The 20,810-nt window shown below is 59.5% G+C and overlaps 1 protein-coding gene across 8 annotated transcripts in view; it reads right to left on the reverse strand.

The window, feature by feature from the left end:
* NFIC (nuclear factor I C) overlaps positions 1-20,810 on the reverse strand; it is a 60,557-nt gene that overhangs the window by 16,673 nt on the left and 23,074 nt on the right. For all 8 annotated transcript variants that reach the window (XM_080807926.1, XM_080807924.1, XM_080807922.1 and 5 more), the window contains exon 3: positions 2,282-2,353. In XM_080807926.1, coding sequence (XP_080664052.1) covers positions 2,282-2,353 — 72 coding nt within the window. The remainder of the gene's footprint in view (positions 1-2,281; positions 2,354-20,810) is intronic.

The raw sequence follows: 20,810 nt of genomic DNA on the forward strand, positions 1-20,810 counted from the left end.
GATGGTTGCACAACAGCGCGAATGCACTTAATGCCACTAACTGTACATTTGCTGTTACGTGAATTTAACCACAATACAAATAAATTTAGGATCATGAAGTCCAAGGCGCCACGTGTCATGCGGTGGCAGGCAGGTGGGGGGCCTGCTGGAAAGGGGAGCTGCTTCACACAAAGGACTCTCAGGAGGCCTTGCTGTGGGTGACATTTTACCAAGACCTCCAGGTAGGGGTGGATAAGAGGAGCGGATGCATTAAAATTGAGGAGATGGCAAGAACGGCAAGTGTTGGTGGCCGTGATTGGAGTGATCTTAAACGTGCTGTTTGGCTGCCTCCCCGGGCGCCACGGTCTTCCCACCGGTGGCCCATGCAAAGGCCCTGGGGTTGGAGGCCAAGAGGGCTGGAGTGAAAGGAGCCAGGGAGGGTGGTCAGAGTGGGGACCAGACCAGCAGGTGGGCAGCTCTAAGCTTTTTGGGGAGGTGAGAGCAGTTCTTCTCCAGGCCCCCAGGGGGCAGCACGGGCCACAGGGAGCTGACCTTGGTGCCCAGTTTCCCCAGCTGTGGGAGACCCAAACGCTGGCCCGTCCAGAAACTCCAGCCTCCCTGGTTAGGAGCTTTGCGAACACCATTTCTTGTGCAATTACTATATTCCCAGCCCCCGTGCTGGGGGGCTCAGCGCCACAACATCCCTGGGAGGACAGGGTAAAGGCCCCCCAGCGTCCAGGGGAAGTGGCCATGGCCATTTCCTGCCACCCAGCTGGCCAGCTGGTGTCAGCACGCCCCTCCGCCTCCCCCCCACCGGGGTTTCCTGTTTGTGCAGCACTCGCCCGGCTCCGGGACTCCCTGGCGGGTGGGAGGAAGTGCTTTCCTCTGCCAGACGCTGGAGCTCCCCATGGGACCAGGCCAAGCGCAGCTGCCCCCGCCTGCCTTGAACATCTGGCTCGGAGGCAGGCGCCTGGAGATCACAGGAGGCCAAGGAGGACTCAGGGTCACAGACGCCCAGTGGTGAGCAGCCTGGGGGGCTGTGAACCTCCTGGAACCATCCGGCCTCCCCACGCTGGTCCTTCCTACAGGGATGTCCTCACCCACCCGGTCTTTCTTCCATTCTTCCTTCCTTCCTTTTCATCTGTCCTCCCTCCTCGCCCCTGGTATGCCATCTCTCTAGTTTCTCTTTCTCTCTGCTTCTTCCCTCCCTCTCTCTTTTTCTTTCTGCAATTATTTATTGAACACCTGTTGTGTACCGGGTCCTATTCGAGGCACTGAGGACACAATAGTGATCAGGACAGACGAAAGCCTCTGCCCTCAAGGAGGTGATGTTGCATTAGGAGAGAGACACACACGTGTGCGGTCACTAAGCAACTAAGCAAATACATATGCAATCACTAACTTCCTCAGAAGGGAATAAAACAGAAGACGGCCATTGAGAGTGGCTAAGGCTGCTTGAGATCAGACCTCTCGGGGGGGGGGAGGGGAGCATGTGAGGTGAGACTCGGCAGATCCAGAGAGAGAGATGGAGAGAGAGCACAGTTAGCTGTCCAAATAGCAAGCAAAGCACATGCAAAGGCCCTGAGGCAGGGACTGGACCTGGGCCGTTGGAGGAACAGCCAGGAGGCCCATGTGGCTGGAGCAGAAAGAGTGAGGGGGAGACAGGGTGGAGGGGAGGGCAGGGAGGGTACAGGGACAGGTCCTGCAGGTCCTTAGGGGTCAGGGAAGGACTTTTACCCCCAGGGAGGTGAGAACCCTGGACGGCTGTGAGCAGAGGAAGGCAGGACCCGACTCAGGTGCTCACAGGTGCTCTCGGGCTACTTCAGGGAGGACAGATTGGGAGTGAGAGGACAGAAGCCAGGGGACCAGGGTGGAGGTGACCGCTCTGGTCTGGGGGCACTCATGGCAGCAGACCAGAGCAGAAGCCGGGCCTTTCTGTTCTCTGGGGCTCTGCTCCCAGCCCTGCCTGAGGCCCTTCCACTTCCCACCAACGGAGACATCTGTTAAATGTCTCATGGGACTGCAGGGCCCCCCAGGGCCTCTCTTGTGGGGTGAGCACCTCAGGGACCAGACACTGGGAGCTGAGGGTCGTGGGTTCCCACCCCATCTTCCTGGGTGCCCCAGGAAGGCCCTTTAACCTCTCTGAGCCTCAGCTTTCCCATCTACACAATGGATCAACAGGGGCCCCTGTCCGGGGCATGGCTGTGGCGAATGAACCCAGGAATGTCTGTGAGGCGCCCATGCAGGGCCGCGCAGGGCACACAGGGTCCTCCCGCCTACCCTACGCCGTCCCCAGACTCACCCAGTGTGATGGGCTTGCTGTCCTCCTGGTCGGAGCCCATCCCGGCCCGGGGACTGCCGCTCTGCTCCGCGTCTGCAGAGAGAAGGGGGAGGAGGTGGTGACATTGCAGGAAACCCGACCCCAGGGGGAGAGGTGACCCCCGTGCTGGGGCCAGGCTGGTAGTGCCGTGGAAAAGTGGTCCCTGATGTGCCCGGGCCCCGGGATCTCCGCTTGGCCCCTTCCCTTGGCTGCTGCCCCGCGGGGTCATGGGCGTCCAGAGGGTCCCCTACGCAGCAGAACCCATGTGCAGGGCCTGGCTCAGCCGCAGGCTGGAGATCTTCCCCTCCCTGAGCCTGTTTCCTCATCTCTGAAATAAAGGGAGCTCATTTCCTAACTCGTGAGGGTAACTCACTCACCCTGCCTTCACCCAGGAGGCGGGAGCTATGGTTATGCCCATTTTACAGACAGGGAAACTGAGGGCCAAAGAGATGAGTCCTTGAGCCCTCAGCACCCCACCCCCCTGCTCAGCCTCTGCCCTTGAGGTCCTGGGGGTCCAACCCTTGGTCTTGGGTTGTCACGCAGGGGCCCCTAGGAGGGGGCAGAGGGGCTTCCCCCTGCAGCTACTCTACCCCCGCCCACCCCCCTGGCTTGGGGGCTCCCTCCCACCCTGGCGCCCGCCTCTCCATCTTATCTAAAAATAATCAGGCTCCTTGGCAGACGGGCGAAGCAGACAGACGCTGAGCTCAGCATTATCAGCTCCGGCGGACTGGATGGCGAGCAGCACCAACCCCCCTCTGCACTCCCTCCATGTCCACCCAGGACCGATGCAGGGGTTGGGGGGGTGCCCATGGTCAAGCCCAGCCAGATGGAACCCCCGGCCCTACCTAGTCGTCTCTCAGGTCAAAGACCAAGGTGGTGGGAATCACCATCGAAGGCCAAAGAAAGAGAATCAGCCCCTTCTACCTGCTGCATCCCAAATCCAGACACAATTGCTGTGTGACCTCAGGCAAGTTGCTGAACTGTTCTGAGCCTCAGTTCTCTCTTTCAAATGGGTGCAAGCACCAAGAGGCGGGAAAGAGAGACTACCGAGAACTGGCTACCGGGGGCTGTCCACACGTTGTTGTTATTGTTGGTGTCATGTTTAAATCCCGAACATGACCGTCAACGTGATGCTTCACTGTTCCCATTTGAGACGTTCCCTTAAATCCCTAAGAGAGCCACACAGCTGGCGTCGTCATTGGACCCATCTTACAGACGAGGAAAACTGAGGTTGAAACAAGGAGCGCCCACTTCTCCCTTAGGAGGTTGATCTGCATTAGTTTGCATGCGCACCCAGACATCGCCATGTGGCCGTGCCTGACGCATCTGGCTTCTGGGCTCAGACGCTGGGTGCCCATCCCTGAGTCTGAGGGCGCCTCGGCGGTGATGACGGGGCCTGCGGCAACCCCGGGGGTCCTGCTGATGCCTCCCAAAGCATCCATGAGCCCTCACCCTTTGCCCTGTGCCTTTGCACACACTGTGCGTTGACACCTCCGGGCTGCCCAGACTGGCGGGGTCCTAAAATGGCACCAGAGCGAGGACCCGTGCCTCGGTTTCCCCACCCACGACAGGAACGGTTGAGGGCAGCCACAGTCGTGACCCACTGGGCTGGACAGCGGCTGAGGGGAGTGTGCCCGGCTCGGCCTCACGCCCTGTGGCTGCTCCTGGGCTGGGCAGCCAGTAGCCCCTTGGCGCTGGCCACTCCTGCTTGGACGGCCCTGCGGCTGGGCACGGGTGACCCCTGCGTTGGGAAGAGCCCAGCCTGGGCAGCCGGCCGTCGGGCCGCGGGCCTCGGGCACGGGACCCTCTTGCGGAACTGGCGCCCGTGTGGACTCAGCAGGCGGCAGTGCCCGCCTGGCACGCGGGTGCTGCCCCAGGAGGGGGGCGTGTTCCCCAAGCGCCGCCCGCAAGCCAACGCCGGGGAATCAGGGCGCCGGGGCTGGGGCTCACTGCTCCCTGAGCCTCACTCTCCTCATCCGGCAAGTGGGCGCAACTACAGTTCCTCTGTAGAGGAACTACAGAGGCCGCGCTGAACCAGAAGGGTGGTCATGGGGGCAACACACTGGCCCACACGGTGGGGGGCTCACCGTCAGCACCTCAGCAATCGGAAGGGGGTGTCTTATTACCATCAGTGCGATGTCCCCCGTTTATGTTCCGGGCGCTGGTACTTTGCACCCACCGAGAGCGATGGCCCTGGGCTATGGCTGGCTCCAGCTGGGAGCCCTTATCCCCGTGCTCATTCACTCTGTGACCTTGACCGTGACCATGTGACCTCTCTGAGGCTCATCTTCCTCAGAGTAAGACAGGGAAGACAGTAAAACCCACACCCCGGCTTTGTCAGGGCACCAAGTCAGCTAATAAGATGTGCAAAAGGGTTGGCATGTACTGACATTCAAAAAATGGTAGTTTGGGGAGCGGCCGAAAACGACGGTGTTCTTAATTTTGGTCTCTAAGTGTTCATTGCTGGCGCGGAGAACGGGGCCCGGTTTCGTGTGTCCATCTTGTATCCGGCAGCCCCGCTGGACACACCCGGTAGTTCTAGGAGATACTACGTTTGTATAGATTTCCTCGGAATTTTCTTAGCCCAGGGCCGTCATGTCCCTGGACAAACACATGCTGCTTTTTCTCTCTTCCTCTCATCTGTAAGCCTCTGATTTCCTTTTCTTGCCTTATGGCTCTGGCGAGGACCTCCAGCACAGTACCCGACACAAGGGCTGAGAGCAAGGGTGCCTCCTTGCTTCTGATCTCGGGGTGGGGAGCTCCCTCAGTCTCACCACTGAGTGCGAAGGTAGGCGTGGCTCTCTGCTGACCCCTTCACTGGGCGGAAGGGGTTCTCTTCTCTTCCTAGAGTCCTGGGAGCTCTTTTTTTTTTTTTTTTTTTTTAATGAAATAAGTGTAGCTTCTAAACAATGATGCTGTAATTATATACTATCTCATTACATTTTTTAAATTTAGTTTTTAGATTGTGCTTAAAGATACACAGCATACACTTTACCATTTAAACCATTTCTAAGGGCCGCCTGGGTGGCTCAGTCATTGAGCGTCTGCCTTCAGCTCGGGTCATGATCTCAGGGTCCTGGGATCGAGTCCCGCATCGGACTCCCTGCTCGGTGGGAAGCTTGCTTCTCCCTCTCCCACTCCCCCTGCTTGTGTTCCCTCTCTCGCTGTCTCTCTCTCCCTGTCAAGTAAATGGATAAAATCTTAAAAAAAAAAAAAAAGGGAAAAAAAAAACCATTTCTAAGTGCACAGCTCAGTGGCAAAGCATGCGCATCCCATCCTGCAGCCACCCCCACCCTCCGTCTCCAGAATTTTCCATCTGTCCCCACAAAGCACAGACTCCCCACCCCCTGTCCCAGCCCCGGCTCCCACCCTCTCCTCTCTGTCTGCATGGACCGGACTCCTCTGAGGCCCTCCCAGGAGTGGGGTCCTGCGGGATGTGTCCTTCTGGGTCTGACTGCTCTCCCTGAGCCCAGTGTCCTCGGGGTCCCTCTGAGTGTGGCAGGGGTCAGAATGTCCTTCCTTTTAATGATGCCATCTTATTTTTAATTACCTCTCACCTTCAGAATCTTTCTCATCCATCTGTGGGCCATTTGCCTGTCATTCGGCTCCTGAACCCTCCCACCTCCCAGAGCCATCCAGCATGGAGGCCACTAGCCACGTGTGACTTGAAATTCACATCCGCTAAACTGAAATTGAGTTAGAACTTCCAGACTTCGGTGGCACGGGTCACCTCTCAATGCTCAACGGCCCACAAGCCTGCCGGTGACCGAACCGGACGGCGCCGAATATCACCATCCGCACAGAAAGTTCCACCAGGCTGAGGGCCCCTGGAGGTTTCCATGAAAACTCCAGAGCAAAGGGGCACAGGTAAGCCCTCCTGTCCCGTCTCCGCACACAGCCGGCCCTAAAACGCACTCTCCTCAGGTCTGAGCAGATGTGCCCAGAGAGGACAATGTCGAAAGGACGGCTGGTGTCTGATGCCCCATGACGCCCCAGGCCCCAGGCGAGGACCTTTCACGAGCCGAGTTTCACTAGGTGAAAAATTTCCGGCACCATCGGATTCAACCCGCCTGGCCGGTGAGTTTGGTAAACTGAGGCCCACCTCAGAAAGTCTATTCCCCAAAGCTGACGTCAAGTTAAAGTAACTGTGTGCCTAGCACTGAGTACCTTCGCTGCTCAGGGCAGTATCTGGGGACGTCCCTAGGTCACCATGACGACGGGGGTGCTCCTGGCACTGAGTGACTGGGGCCAGGGATGCTACTCGGTGCCCCTCCCCGCCAGTGCCCAGGTCGCCCCTGCCCCTGTGGAGAACGACCCAGCCCAGAGCCTGCAGTGCCAAGAGAGGAGACCCCGGTCTGGACACACCCATTTTCAGTGGGGGTGAAAGCGCTCTTGGCCGGGGCGGGGGGGATGGAAGAGCTAGACAATTTTGCTCTTTTGTGTAGAAAACATGAAAACATGAATATAAATATGGCACCGGAATAGATACGGACCTGTGATATGAAACCTTCACGGGGTGCAGGGATTAAAGGAAAAAATGTCTACAAAGGATCTGCTGGGGCGGCAATGATAAAAAGAGGGGGTACGTTTTGTACCCTAGTGAATTTTTAAAGGATTGTAAAAGGAAAAAGGAGAGTAGGTGACAGAAACTGGATGAGACCTGCCAGGTCGTAAGCATTGACCCTCTGGGCCTTTACTGAAAGTTGGCTGACTTCCCGCTGTGTGTCGTCCGGCAAGTTCTTGACATCTCTGAGCATCCTTTCCCTCATGCCTAAACTGGATGTGAACCACACGACACTTATTCCTTTCCTTTTGAAAGGAGCTGATTGCTGGGCACCTCCTGGGGGACACAGCAGTGGCCAAGACGGACAAAAGGCCTTGCCCTCATGACACTCATGTCCTGATGGGGGAGCGACAGGCCATGACTAAGTGAGCAAATACGCCAGGAGGAGAACCTCAGGCTGTGCTGAGTGCAAGGGAGGCCAAACCACCAGGAGGGAGAGGGGCTTAGGCCAGAGCTCCTGGGAGGGCTGATAAGGCCACTCCACGTGAAATGGTCCATTCCGGTAGTTAATACTTAGTGAGTCATTTCTTTGACTATACTGGGCCGCCATGTTTCACCTCCACTGACTTATTTAATCAGCAAAACTCCCCCAGGGGGACAACATGGATGGAGCTGGAGAGAAGAAAGGTGAGGGAAGTAAGTCAGAGCAAGGAAGTATCATAGGATCTCAGCCATACGTAGAATTGAAGAAATAAAAAAGACGGTGGTGGGAGTGGGGAAGAGAGAGAAAGCAGAAAACGTACTGTGGACTGTAGAGGACGAACAGGTGGTCACCAGAGGGGACGGGGTGGGGGGTGGGGGACACAGGTGACAGGGATTAGGGCCTGCACTTATCAGGACGAGCATGGGGTCACGTGTGGACTGCTGACTCACCATATATCGTATCCCTGAAACTGGGATGAACTCACCCAACACGGTATGTTAACTAGATCAGAATTAAAATTAAAAACTTATTTTAAAAGTTTACCCTGACTAAAAAAACAACAAACAAACAAAAAACCCAACTTCCCCGGGAGGGACATTCAATTCTCGTCCCCATTTGCCAGAGAGGGAAACTGAGGCACAAGATAGCTTGGAAGCAGGCTCCTCGTCATTTCCCGTGCTGCTGACGAGGCAAGGCCTGGCGGGGGCCCTGCTCCAGGAGTCCCCTCTCTTGTCGATGGTTTGCAGTGATCCTGGGGGTCCAGACCCTGGTCTCTGACCCATCAGATAAAGCCCTGGCTGGGGGTCCCAGCTCAGCAGAGCCCCCAGACCCTACTGTACAGGCCAGTGGTACCTGCCTTGCAGGGTCGGCTCCCCACATGCCAGACGACCCCCCACACGCCAGACATCAGGTGATATGGCTGACACTCTAGAGCAGCAGTGGATGGTGTTACTCAGAGAGGGTGAGCAAGTTACCCAAGGCCACACAGCCAGACTGGTTTTCTCTCTCTTCTCTTAGAAACACATATATGCAAATATCTCGTTGGGTTTCAGACCACGTCCACCGCTGGCTTTAACATGCTGTTTGCTTGTGTTGTGAGTTTCCTCGGGACCTGGCCAACTCCCCCACCGCCCTGAGCACACCGTTCCTGCGGCCCACTTCCGACCCAGCCTTCCCACTTGGCACTCGGTGTTGCTCAGAAGGTCTTCTCCACACGAGGAAAACACAAGACGTGTCCTCTGTGTGAAAACTGAAGCAGGACGTGGCCACCCGGGACCCGCGCTTGTGGTTCCAGACCTGACCGGGCGCAGGCGTCATGGTCAAAAAGGAGGGCCTCTCGGCATCCGGGAGCCGCTGTGGGCTTTCCAGGGCTTTGGAAACACACTGGAGCCCGAGGGAGGGCCAGCAGCTCCCAGGCCAGGCCGGTCTTGGGCGCCTCATGGAGGCCAGAGACGCACGCTGTCAGTCCCGACCCCGGCGTGTGACCTGGCACTAGTCACATCTCCCCACTCTGAGCCTCGGTGTCCCCATCTATAAAGGGAATATTCTCAGGGGGCTGCCTTCCTGCACGGGCACGCGGTGGAAACCCGAGGCACTCTGGAAGAGGAAGGGCCCATCGCAGATAAGGGGTTTGGTGACAGTATTTTTCCAAACTCAGAATTTAAATGAACTGAGTCCTTCCTTTGCCAACCGCCCTCCAGGGCTCCCCTCTCCTGCGGCCCCCTCACGCGGTCCCCCAGGCCCTGCAAGACCTGCCCCGTCCCCTCCCCGCTCTCCCCTCCCCCTCCTCCTCCCCTCCCCTGTCGCCCACTCTGCTCCAGCCACACGGGCCTCTCTGGCTGGTCTTCCAACACACCAGGCAGCTACTGTCCCCAGGACCTTTGCAGGGGCTGTACCCTCTGCCTGGAACTCTGTTCCTTCAGCATCTACATGGCCGACCCTCTCCCGTCATCCTGGGACCTTTCTCAAGGGCCTCCTTCTCCACGAGACACACGAGGCGCTTTGGCTCCCACAGGAAACAGTTAACCACACTCGTGCGTGTTGAAGGGACACCCTGGCCACCGACGACAGCCATATCGCAAGTGAGTCCCTGCGCTGGCTTGGGCCCAGTTCTCCCAACTTCCTGGGTCTGCAGGGCGTTCACGTGTGGCCAGAACGTCACCACCTCCTGGAGCCTTTTGCTCAAACAAGCACATGACCGTGGTGACAGTAGAAATGTACACTGGAGCCCACTGATGGACTGTACAAGCTGTTCTTTCCCGTCCATGGCCGTGAGCCCAAATTTGGTCTGTCCCAGCCCAGGACAAAGGCGCCGCCGGGCCTCCGGTCCCGCCCTTCCCGCCCCGGGAGTACCCACCCCTTGGCACCAGACAACTCCCTTCAACCTGGTGGCTCCGACTTCCGCCGCTCATAGCCGGGAGATCAACGCACAGCCGGACGGTCATCTCACAGACGTTTAGCGATCCCTTACTCCTCGCCAGGCGTTGGAGGGGGGGAGGATGGCAGCGCGCCAAGGGAGGGAGAGACAGGCAGGAAGTGAACACACAGAGGAAGATGGAGATAATTTTGCCCGGTTCTACGTTCCAGCAAGGCTAGAAAGCTGGGTGAGGGGACAGAGAGTGGCTCTGGGGGAGACTTTCGACACGGATGTCAGGCGGGGCCTCTAGGAGGGGGTCTTAGCCAGGGCGTCCTAGGAGCCGGGCAGAGGCACAGCAAGTGCCAAGGCCCTGGGGCAGGAATAAACCTAGGATGTCTGAGGACCAGAGACAGGCCATGCGGCTCCAACATGGGGAGCCCAGGGGAGAGAGCTGGGCCGCGCAGGCCACGGGGCTGCTGTGAGAGGCTCGGGCCCGATTCTCGCGTACTGTGGAGTGACATGACTTCAGCTCTGGTAGGTTCGACAGCACCACTGGACAGGAGGCCAAGCAGGAGCCAGGAGCTTGGAGCGTGGCAGCGGGAACGCGAGACGGGGCAGCCGCTCCCTCAGAAAGTTAAACAGAGTCCCCACACCCCACATGACCCAGTATTTCCACTCCCGCATGTCTACCCCAGAGAGCGGAAAGCAGGGACTCCCCGGGGATACTCACACCCCCGTGTGCATGGCAGAGGGGCTCACGGCCGCCACAGATGGACGTCACGCCAGTGTCCGCAGTGTGTGGACACACACAGCTCGGTCCATCCCCACGCGGGAACACGGTCCAGCCTCAGAAAGGAAGGGACCCTGACCCCTGCCATCATGTGGAGGGACCCTGAGGACACGGGGTTCAGTGAGAGCAGCCAGACCCAGAAGGACCCGTCCCGCAGGACCCCACTCCTGGGAGGGCCCCAGAGGAGTCGCGTCCACACAGAGAGGAGAGGGTGGGAGCCTGGGCTGGGGCAGGGGGTGGGGAGTCCGTGCTTCATGGGGACGGAGTCTCCATGTCGGGGGATGGAAGGTTCTGGAGCCGGAGGGTGGGGGGTGTGAGAGTGCTTCACGCCGCTGAGCTGTGCGCTTAGAGACGGTTAAGATGGTACACTTTCCGTTCTATGTTTTTTTTTTAGCCACAAGAAAACACACACATTAAACAAAAGTCTCTGGTGCTGGGTGGATTCTAGAATCTGGGGGGCTGGGAGCCCAGGCAGGTGTCCCGGTGGATGTAAGAGCCCTGTCCAGGGTGATGGCTGGGGACGGACAGACGGGTCATTGTTAACTTGTCGTTAGGATGTAGAAAGGACAGGACGTGATGAGATCAGAGCGACACTTCTCTCAAACCTGGCAGGACGTGGGAGAGCCCAGAGTTCCCGCCTGGGCCCCGTGGCGTGTCCGCCCGGCCGGCCTGGGCTGCCCGGAGAGCGAGCCGGATTTACGTTCCAACCTTCGCGGGCTTCCAAACGTAGCTGGCTCTGGCGGCTGCCACGTCTGCCTGCCGACACCAGCCAGCAAGAGAGGAAGCCAAAGCCAGGCCCTGGAATTCCCAGCTCCCGGTGTCACCAGCCATTTTTAAACATTAGCCAGCTCAGGTTCAACTTTCTCTGTCCTGGAAGGCCGCGCTGCACACACGACCCTGGCCTTTGTCCTCCTCGCCGCTGCCCTGAGCCTTCCCTGCCCCCCTCCCCCTCGGGCAGGCGGCAGCTACCTTCCCCGACCCCGTTCTAAGAGCTCCTTCTCCGAACACCCTCTCCCTTGGCCCCTTGTCCAAGCCTGTGCCCTAGTCCCCAGCACACTGGACTGAGTCTGGGTTATAAATATATGCAGTTCCAAAGTCCTCCCTCCCTGTGGCCCCCAAGGCCCTGCCTAAACTGCCCTTCCCCCCACTGCCCCGTCCCCTCCCTGCCCTCCCCTCCTTCCTCTCTCCCCTTGCTCATTCTGCTACAGACACACACACACACACACACACACACACACACACCCCTCCCACAGGTCCTCCAACATGCCAGGCCCAGTGCTGCCCCGGGGCCTTTGCACAGGTTGTGCCAGCTGCCTGGAATGCCTTTCCCGTAAATGCCTGCCTGGCTCATCCCCCTCAATTTACTCAAGTCTCTGCTCAAATGTGGTTTATGTGTCCACAGCCCCCGGGCACAGGATCTGGGCTTGACGTTAGAGAAGTTCGGGAATCTACTTCCTCATGTCCCTCCCAAGAAGTGTGACCACAGACACCCATGTATGTCCAGTTATGTGACGACTGGCTTCGTGCCCCTGAGCCTCCACCCCCATCCCACACTAGTGTCCGCATGAATCCCAGCACAAGACGGAACAGTGACCCCTTTATTCAACACACGCACCGAGCACTTACTGTGCACCAGGCCCTGTTCTAGGCTCTGGGGACACAGCAATGCACAAAACAGACCCAAAGTCCTGCCCCACGAGGTTCACGGTCAAGGGTTTCGTGCCCAGCATTCCAAGGAGGGCCGGGGGCCGAGCGGCAGAAGGAGGGTTTCAGGCTAAACTTGGCCTTCACTGGGAGGATGGCAGCGGGAGCAGAGGCTAGACCGCCCTGCGCTGTAAGGAACGCCAGCCCGAATCCCCGCTCCCCCAGCAGAGCCCCGGGGGGCTCAGAACACAGACGCCCAAACCCAGCAACGACGAAGTCGCCCCGCTGTGTGACCTCCGCAGACGCGCTTGCCCTCTCTGAGCCCTCACGTCTCCCTCCAGAGGATCCGAAACCCCTTCTCCAGGGGCCACTTGGACAAATCGAAGGGAAAAAAAGCGAGACGCCGGACGTCCAAGGCAATGCGCTCATCGGCCCCCCGGGGAATGGTCTGGGAAATGCCGACAAGAAGCAGGGGACCCGAGAGGCAAGGGAGGGCCCGGCCGGGTGACCTCGGGGACGCCGGTCTCCGCCGGGGCCTCCCTCGTCTTGCGCTTCCTGACCCGCGTGTTCCTCGAGTCTGGACCACACTTTCCCTCTTCCTCTCCCTGCCGCCGGCCGCCTGGGCCCGAGCCAACCTGCTTCGGAGTCACTTTCAAAGAAAAGTTTCTGTTTTCTTCCCACCCAGCCCGGCTCCCCCGCCGCCCGGCCTGCTCCGTGGCCTGGCTCCGGCCCCGCCGGGCGCCCGTGGACGCCGCGGGCCAGCGGGTCAGGGTCACGGCCCTCCACCGCCCCCCCCGCCCCCGCTGCCTCCCCAGCACCGGCCCGAGGCCCTGGGCAGCGCTGGGGGGTGCCGCCCCGTCCCCAGACGCCCCGCGGGAGCGCCGGCCCTGCCGTTTCGGGGCGCCCGGCCCGAGCCCCTGGTGGGGAGGTCCCCGCAGGCCCGAGGGCCCCCCCGGAGGCCTGCAGGCCGGGACTAGTCCCAGCCCGGGACGCTGCTGGCCGCCACGCCACCTTATGACATCATTCTCTGGCGGCCATTTTCTCCACTCTCCCTCCCTCGGGTTCCAGATGCTTCTGCCGGCCTCGGCGGCCATTTTGTCCGCGCAGGAGGCGCAGGCTGGCACGGGGCTGGGGCGGGTGGGGCGGCCGGGGGGGGCCTCTCGGGGCTCCGAGGGGTTCAGCGCGCGCACCCCCCGGGTGGCCCTCGCTGCCACTCGCGCTCCGCACTCCGGGTGGCACCGGGGCCGGGAAAAACAGGTTAAAAATACCCACACGCCTGGCCTCCCCCCCACCCCGGTCCCCTCCAATGTCAAATGTGTCAACGCCACCCGGGGAGGGGGCAGACTTAAAATAACTTGCTGTTTACATTTGGAGCAAATTCTTGGCTCCTCCGGCAGCCAAGCCAGGGCCTCCGCCCGCCTCCCTGGCAGGCCCGCTTTGGCGGCCGCTGTGGGGGGACCGGGGGGCGAGCTGGGGGGGGAGCTCGGGGGCCACATGGGCCCGGGCTGAGCACACGCGTGCGGGCCCGGGAGGGGACGGCCAGCCCCAGCAACATCTGTGACCGCAGGGTGGACGGCACCGGCGGGAGCACCAGGGAGCACCAGGGAACACCCTCTTCCCAAAAATGGATGCCGGGATGGGGGCCGCCTGGCCAGGGTGGGGGGCGTCCGAGGGGCCACGGCCCCTCCCAGCTCACCCCTGCTTCACATGTTTCTTGGGCCGCACCACCCACTCAGCAGCCCCGGGGCAGTCAGGAGGCTGGAGGCCAGCAGCCTTGCCAAGGGAGGCGGGCACCGAGGGAGGGCTTCGGAGGGGGGCAGGGTCCTGTTTGGGGCTGTGTGGCCGCAGGCCAGCGCATCCCCTCTCTGGGCCCCAGGAAAGCACCCTGGCCTTGGAGAGGGGTTGGTAGAAGGGGCCCCATCCCAGCCTTGCCTGGGGGAGGCAGGGGGTCCCCGAAGGCTGCAGGCCCCCTTCGTGCCTCTGTCCCTTCCCGTACAAAGTGAACGTCAGGTGCAAACACCTCAGACCTTGGGCACTCCGTGTGACGGAGGGGCAAACCGAGCGCCAGAGACGGGCAGGGGCTTGGCCCAAATCTCACCACCAGTAAGCAGACGAGCAGATCCGAGCCCAGGGACCCTCGTTCCGGTGCCCACGCTTTAAGCCCACTGCCTCGAATGCTGGTGGAGGCTGGAAACTTGAGGGCCCGAGCCCAGAGGGAGAGGCAGTGGGAAGAGACTCTTCTACTCCCCTGGCCTTCCTGAGACCACTCTTCAGGGAGCCTGGCACACAGTCGGTGCTCAATCAATGCTCACATGTAGTTGGCACTCGATTGATGCTTGCAGACCAGTGATGACCATTCCAGCAGGGCCCAACACATAGGAGGTACCCAGTACACGCTTGCCGCATGAATGACTGAAATTACCCTGATAGGGCTTGGCATACAGCAGGCGCAAACTAAATGCTTGTTAAAGGAATCGGAGGACTGCTGGGAAAACTGGGCAAATATTCAGAGGGAAAGGCCAGATTGAGGGCGATACAGACTCCCATTGGTGTGACACAAGAGGTTTCTGCCCAGGGCAGAGCGTGGGATGTCACCCAAACACTGTCCGTCTCAGGCCCCTGGATCCTCTGAGGAGCAGAAAAATCCTCTCTTGAGTAGGTCCCCCGACTGCTCCAGGCCCTAAATATCAGAGGGGGGGACCTGTAGCTGGAGAAGCCCAAGGAAGTAACTGGAATCTGTCCCGGGGGGCCCAGGAAGGTTTCCTGGGGGGAGGGGACACTGCAGCTGGGGCCTTGATGCATGAGTAGGAGTTTGCCAGGCACAGAAGGGGCCTGCGGGGAGTGAGACTAGTGTACGAAGATAAGCATCACGACTTCCATGGATTGAGTGCTTATACGCCAGGAGCTCCGAACAGAAGGGCTGACGGTGCCTGGGAAGGTCAGGCAGCTAGGCTGGGCGGGAAGGATACAGGCCGCCCTCCAACCTGTGCAGCGAGGCTTAGCCTCACCACCCGCCGCCTCCCTCAATGTGTCTGGCCCTTGCCGGCTCACAAGACGGTCTTGTACCAGTGTCTCTACAGAGTGCATGAGGCCAGGTCAGCCCCCCCGCCCCCTGCCCCAGGGCCAGGCAGGGGCTGAGGTTCCCGGGCACAGGGAGCACAACAACTCCCCCTTTATCAGCTAGAAAGCCGGAGCTACCTCGGGAGCCTCCAGGAATCTCCTCTCACCTCTTCAGTTGGCACCAAAGGGGAACTGGGTGTGTGTGGCGAAGGCCTGTGCTGGCATCCCCTGTGAGTCTCCCCAACACCCCAGGAGGGTGGGTCCGGAACTGCAGGCTGGCCATGTAAACCCTCGCAGCCTCTTCCCTGGGTGGCCAGTAATTCCTAGGGAGCCTAGGAGTGTGCCCATTTCACGGATCTGCAAACTGAGGCGCAGTGAGTGGACTGGAGTCAGGGGCTCTTGTTCCCGGGGCATCAGAGCCACACGATGAGACGACCCCCACCCCGTCTTGCCTCAGCTCAGCTATGTGACTCCAGCCTCGCCCCCTGTTCACTCTGGGTCTCAGTTTCCCCAGCTGTCACAGGGGCTGGGGAGCATACCATTAGCCTCGGCACCTTTTTGTGCTGGAATGTGGCCAGGCACCGTGGGGATGCTGGGTCTGCGGTCCCATTTTATTGGAACAAAACAGGGCCTCAGAGAGGGCGAGTCCGTTACCCATGTGCTGGCCCATCTCAGTGACTGTGGTGGGGCTCCACATGCACACCCCCCGTGCCGGCGGGCTCTCTCCCTTCTGGGTCTCCTGCCTTATTGCTGACGGTCACTGGAAAGGCGCCTGTTGTAGGATACCTGCTCGCCGAACCCACCCGACAGTTACAGGCCATCACTCCCATTTCACGGAGAAAGAAACGAGGCACTGAGCCAGGCAGGAGCTGGGCCGAGGTCCCCTACAGTGAGAATGGGGATAAAAATGGGCAAAATAACGCCATGCGGGGGCTGGGCACCTGGCAGCAGCTCTCCTGGACCCCCAGAGCCCTGTGGGCCTCCTAGGATCATATCCAGCTTGTCTGACGGCAGCGCCCGGCTCCAGGAGAGCCCCTGAGCATGTCAGGGGCGCCCTGCTCTCACTTCAACCTTCTCTCCCCTGCATATGCCCAGGCATGTGCCTGGCCGCAGGCAGGGGGCAGGAGGCCCAGTGCCAGTCTCAGGCCACGTGATGCAGGTGACCAACTTGCACGGCCCCATTGAGCCCAGGCTGACAGCCAAGGGAACCAACTTGCAATAGGGCTCCTGCCTCCGCCTCGATTATCCTTTTCCTGAACCGGTGCAGTGGCCTGGGTCCCTCAACTCTCAGCATCTCCCTTTCCCTCCAGTGTGTGTGCTCCCCACAGTGGCCAGAGGGCGCCTGTGAGCCTTCCAGGGCTCCCACCTCCTTGGGGCAAGGCCCAAGTCCTCCCAGAGGCCCCCAAGGCCCTGCCCATCATACCTGCCCCGTCCCCTCCTTCCCCTCCCCTCACCCTCCTCTCCCCTTCACCCACTCTCCACCAGCCCTCACTGCTCCCCAAACCACCAGGCCCAGTGCTGCCCCAGGACCTTTGCACAGGCGGTTCCTCCCACCTGCAGACAGCCCCCTATCTATTCTGTTGCCTTTATTTTTTGATAGTCATCACCAACTGACATTTCGTTCTTGTCCTTTGTCTGTTTCTCCCGGTGACTGTGAGCCGCACAAGGGCTGCGGTTCATCTGTCTGGTTCCCTGCAGGGCCCCAGGCCCCAGAGCTGTGCTTGGCCCATCCTGAGCACTGAATCATATTTCCTGACTACCAACCGGCTGAGCGCGGAGCCTGTATGTGCTCCGTGCCGGCCTGGACCTCTCGCAGGTCTTAACTCATTGCTCCCTCGGCAACCCCACGAGGCAAGCGAATTTTACAGGTGGGGAAACTGAGGCCCAGGGAGAGACGGCGCTAAGCAACGTCAGAAGCAGAGCAGGCCAAGCCAGGGCTTGGTGCCCCAGCCGCTGACCTGCGGCGGCTGGGAGAGACCGGAGTCGAGCGTAAACAACATCAACAGCAGTAATAATAACGAGGACAAAGTGGCAGCGACGAGCCCGGAATCAGCCCGTTGACGAGGTTCCCCCGTGTGGGTTAGTGCAAGAGCCCCGGAGGGGAGACTCAGGGGACACCGGCCCCTTTAAGAGCTTCCCCCTCCCCAGCTGGGCGCTGGCCCGGCCTCCCCTTATGTAAGCAGGCCAGCTGCCCTTGCATAACCTGCTTACATAAGGAAGCAGGGAACAGGCTTGTCCATCCGGCAGCAACCTGTCCCGGGCCGTCTGTGGGGCCGGCCTGGGGCACAGGAGCGCCGAGGCCACCCAGAGTGGCCACCGGGTGCAGCCCCGTTCAAGGGCCCCTGGGGATGCCCCGGACCCGCAGACTCAGCGTCCTCTGTGCGGGCAAGCGAGAGGCTTCCAGTCTGCAGGCAGACGAGGGCCGCTCCCATAGCTCTGAAGGGGAGACTGAGCCCCAGAGAGGGCAAGTGGGCAGCCCCACGCTTCCCAGCCCCGGGCAGAGGACGGAGGGGGCAGGCCTGTCGTGAGAGGCACATGGTGTGGCCCCAGCCAGAGCCTCTGCTTCTGAATTCCTCCGTGAAACGGGGCTGAGAACGGGAAGATTCTCCGCAGGGCCTGGTATGCAGCTGGTACTCTATAAATGCAGCCTTCAGCTCAGCCTGGGACAAGCTTTAAAAGCCTTTTAATTCTAGTCACACATGGCCACTGGCCTTTCCACCCTGAAGCCGCAGGCCAGGAGAGAGGTGAATGCCCGAGCCTCAGGTACCACAGGACGGCCCCACGGGCTCGCGCAGAGCGCCGACTGTATACCAGATTCTGGCCCAGATGCTGTTCTGTCTGCCCAACAAGCCCCAGGGTGGACGCAAGGAGCCCCGGAGACAGACGGGGAAACTGACTGAGGCTCAGCGAGCCGGGATTTGTCTGAGGTCAAACCCAAGCCCCACCAGGCTCTGACTACAAGAGCCTGGGGATGTCTGCGTATGGAACCCCCCAATGGCTCCCACCCTCACGTATCGGTCCTGCCTCCCACCCTCACATATCGGTCCTGCCGTCTTTGGGAGGGGTGTGGCTTGGGAGTGGAGGCGGCCCCTCTCTTTTCCCTTCTTGCTGGGCACTGGCCCTTTAAGGCAGCTGCTGCCAGGGCTTGTCCCGGGGTTACCCCAAGGGGCGGGTGTGGTCGGGAACAAGGGGCCCATTCAGCTGCTGCTGCCACCTCCGGGCAGCCCACAGGCTGGCCTGGGTGGGAGGCAGGGAGGAGATTGGCAAAGGCAGGGACAGACTCCGTGTGAGCAGAGACAGAGACAGGCACCAGGAGAGAGACAGAGAGACAGAGACGAAGAGACAGGGACCCAGAAAGAGACACCCGGCCTCTAGGCTGTGCCTCCTGCCTCCCTGGTTCCCCTGAACTGAGAATTTGAGGCCGGTCCAACTCCCAGCCAGGAGCAGCCCCCAAAGGTGCTCCTTGATCCCACTGAACCTGGCACCCACTCACTAGCATCGAAGTCCTGTAAGCCCAAAGGGGGGGTCCTGGGACATTCTGGGGAGGTCCCTGTCACACCTCAAACAGCCCTTTCCCAGGGGACCATTGTGGGCCCTCAGATCTACCAGACCTGGGTGTGAGTCCCGACTCAGTCTCTTAGCTATGTGACCTCAGGCCACTGGCTTTCCCTCTCTGGGCCTAAATTTCCCCCACTGTTTTTTTTTTTTTTTTTAAAGATTTTATTTATTTATTTATTAGATAGAGAGAGAGCACAAGTAGGCAGAGAGGCAGACAGGGAGAGAGGGGGAAGCAGCCTCCCTGCTGAGCAGAGAGCCCGATGCGGGGCTCAATCCCAGGACCCTGAGATCATGACCTGAGCCGAAGGCAGAGGCTTAACCCACTGAGCCACCCAGGTGCCCCAATTTCCCCAACTATTAAATGCAGTTCACGATCATCTCTAACTCGCCGGGATTATGATAAAATGAAACGGAGCTAAGAGAACCGAACATCTGCTGAGATCATAACTTGGTGAGCCCTCGGGCCGCCCACAAGGGCCCCGTACGTGCACTCCGCCGACCAACACACTCGCGTGTGACTGTGCTCCCATCGGGTGTCACGTTGCCTTCAACTGAGGACGTACTGAGCACCCTTCCTGCTGCGGACAGGAGCTGCCCTGGTGTCCCCTGGCTCCACAATGGCCTCCGGAAACACGCCCAGGGTTCCGTGTCCCCACATCCAATAAGCGACAGGCACCTACCGGGGATCAAATGAAATCTCGATTCCTATCCCTGGGACTGCCTGGTTTTAGACGCTCACGGTCACACACCCCCACGAAATGCTCCCAAACATCCTGCCCCCAACTGGGGCTGCCAGCCAGCCAGCTGCCCCTAAGAAGGCAGCCCCTGCCTCCGCCAGTCTGGAGGGAACCTCAAAGAAATGAAAACCCGCCTCCTTCCCCTCCATACACATCTTTTCTGGAACATTCTGCTCTGTACCCTGGTCTTAGGACAGGCTTCCTCGACCGACCTGAGCGTTCCAGATCTTTGACACAGAGAATTCTAGAACCTACCCATGGGAGTTCTAGAACCCAGCTCAAGAAAATCCCAGAGCCCATCCTTGGATGTGCAAACACCCAATGTCAGGAATTCTGGGGCCTGCCCTCAGCGATCAAAAATATACTTAACAGGTTTCTTGGGTATTGATGAAATCAGTACTTGATTGGAGAAGTGCTGCTAGGTTTCACAGTCTGGGAATCCTCATAATCCTGAGAACCCAGCTTGCGATACGTGAGATCTGTTTCCAGATGCTGAAAAAACTCCCCTCAGAGAATGCGAGAACCCGCCCCCCAGTTGTTCCAGAACCTGCGGAATTCTGGAGCTTGTCCCTCGGTTAGCAAAACCCAACATAAAACATTCTGGATCCTAGGGGCGCCTGGGTGGCTCCGTGGGTTAAAGCCTCTGCCTTCGGCTCGGGTCATGATCCCAGGGTCTTGGGATCGAGCCCCACGTCGGGCTCTCTGCCCAGCAGGGAGCCTGCTTCCTCCTGTCTCTCTCTCTGCCTGCCTCTCTGCCTACTTGTGATTTCTCTCTGTCAAATAAATAAATAAAATCTTAAAAAAAAAAAACACAAAGAAACATTCTGGATCCTGCTTCTAGACACCCAGAAACCCCCCCTCAGGAAATTCTGGATCCCGCTCCCTGGCAGTCAAGAACGCACTGGAGGAAGTCTGCATCAAGGAACCAGCTCGCTGATCAGGGTTCTAGATCAAGGCTCTAGAACGGTTTCCTGGGTTGTTAAATAACCCAACCTCAAATAATTGTAAGGCTTCCCTTAGCACAGCGGTTCTCAACTGGGGTGATTCTGTCCCCAGGGACATCTGGCGATGTCTGGAGATATTTTTGGTTGTCACAATTGGGGGGGCTGGGGCACTCTTGGCATCATGGGGGTTGAGGGTTGGGATGTCCATGACAGTGCTGATGAGAAGAGACCCTGCCTTTCTATAGTCAAAAGCCCCAAGGTGAGACCTTCTAGAACCTTCCCCTTGGATTTTCAGGAAACCAGCTGGGGAATTCTAGAATTCCTCCTCATATATTCTCATTTATCCAACTGGGGGCAGATTTGAGATCAGCCTTGAAATTGCCCAGACTTCAGATGCTCTGCAGCAGAGCTCCTAGCCCCGACACGTGGCTGGT

Source organism: Martes martes, assembly GCF_963455335.1.
Source record: "Martes martes genome assembly, chromosome: 1".
Lineage (NCBI taxonomy): Eukaryota > Metazoa > Chordata > Mammalia > Carnivora > Mustelidae > Martes > Martes martes.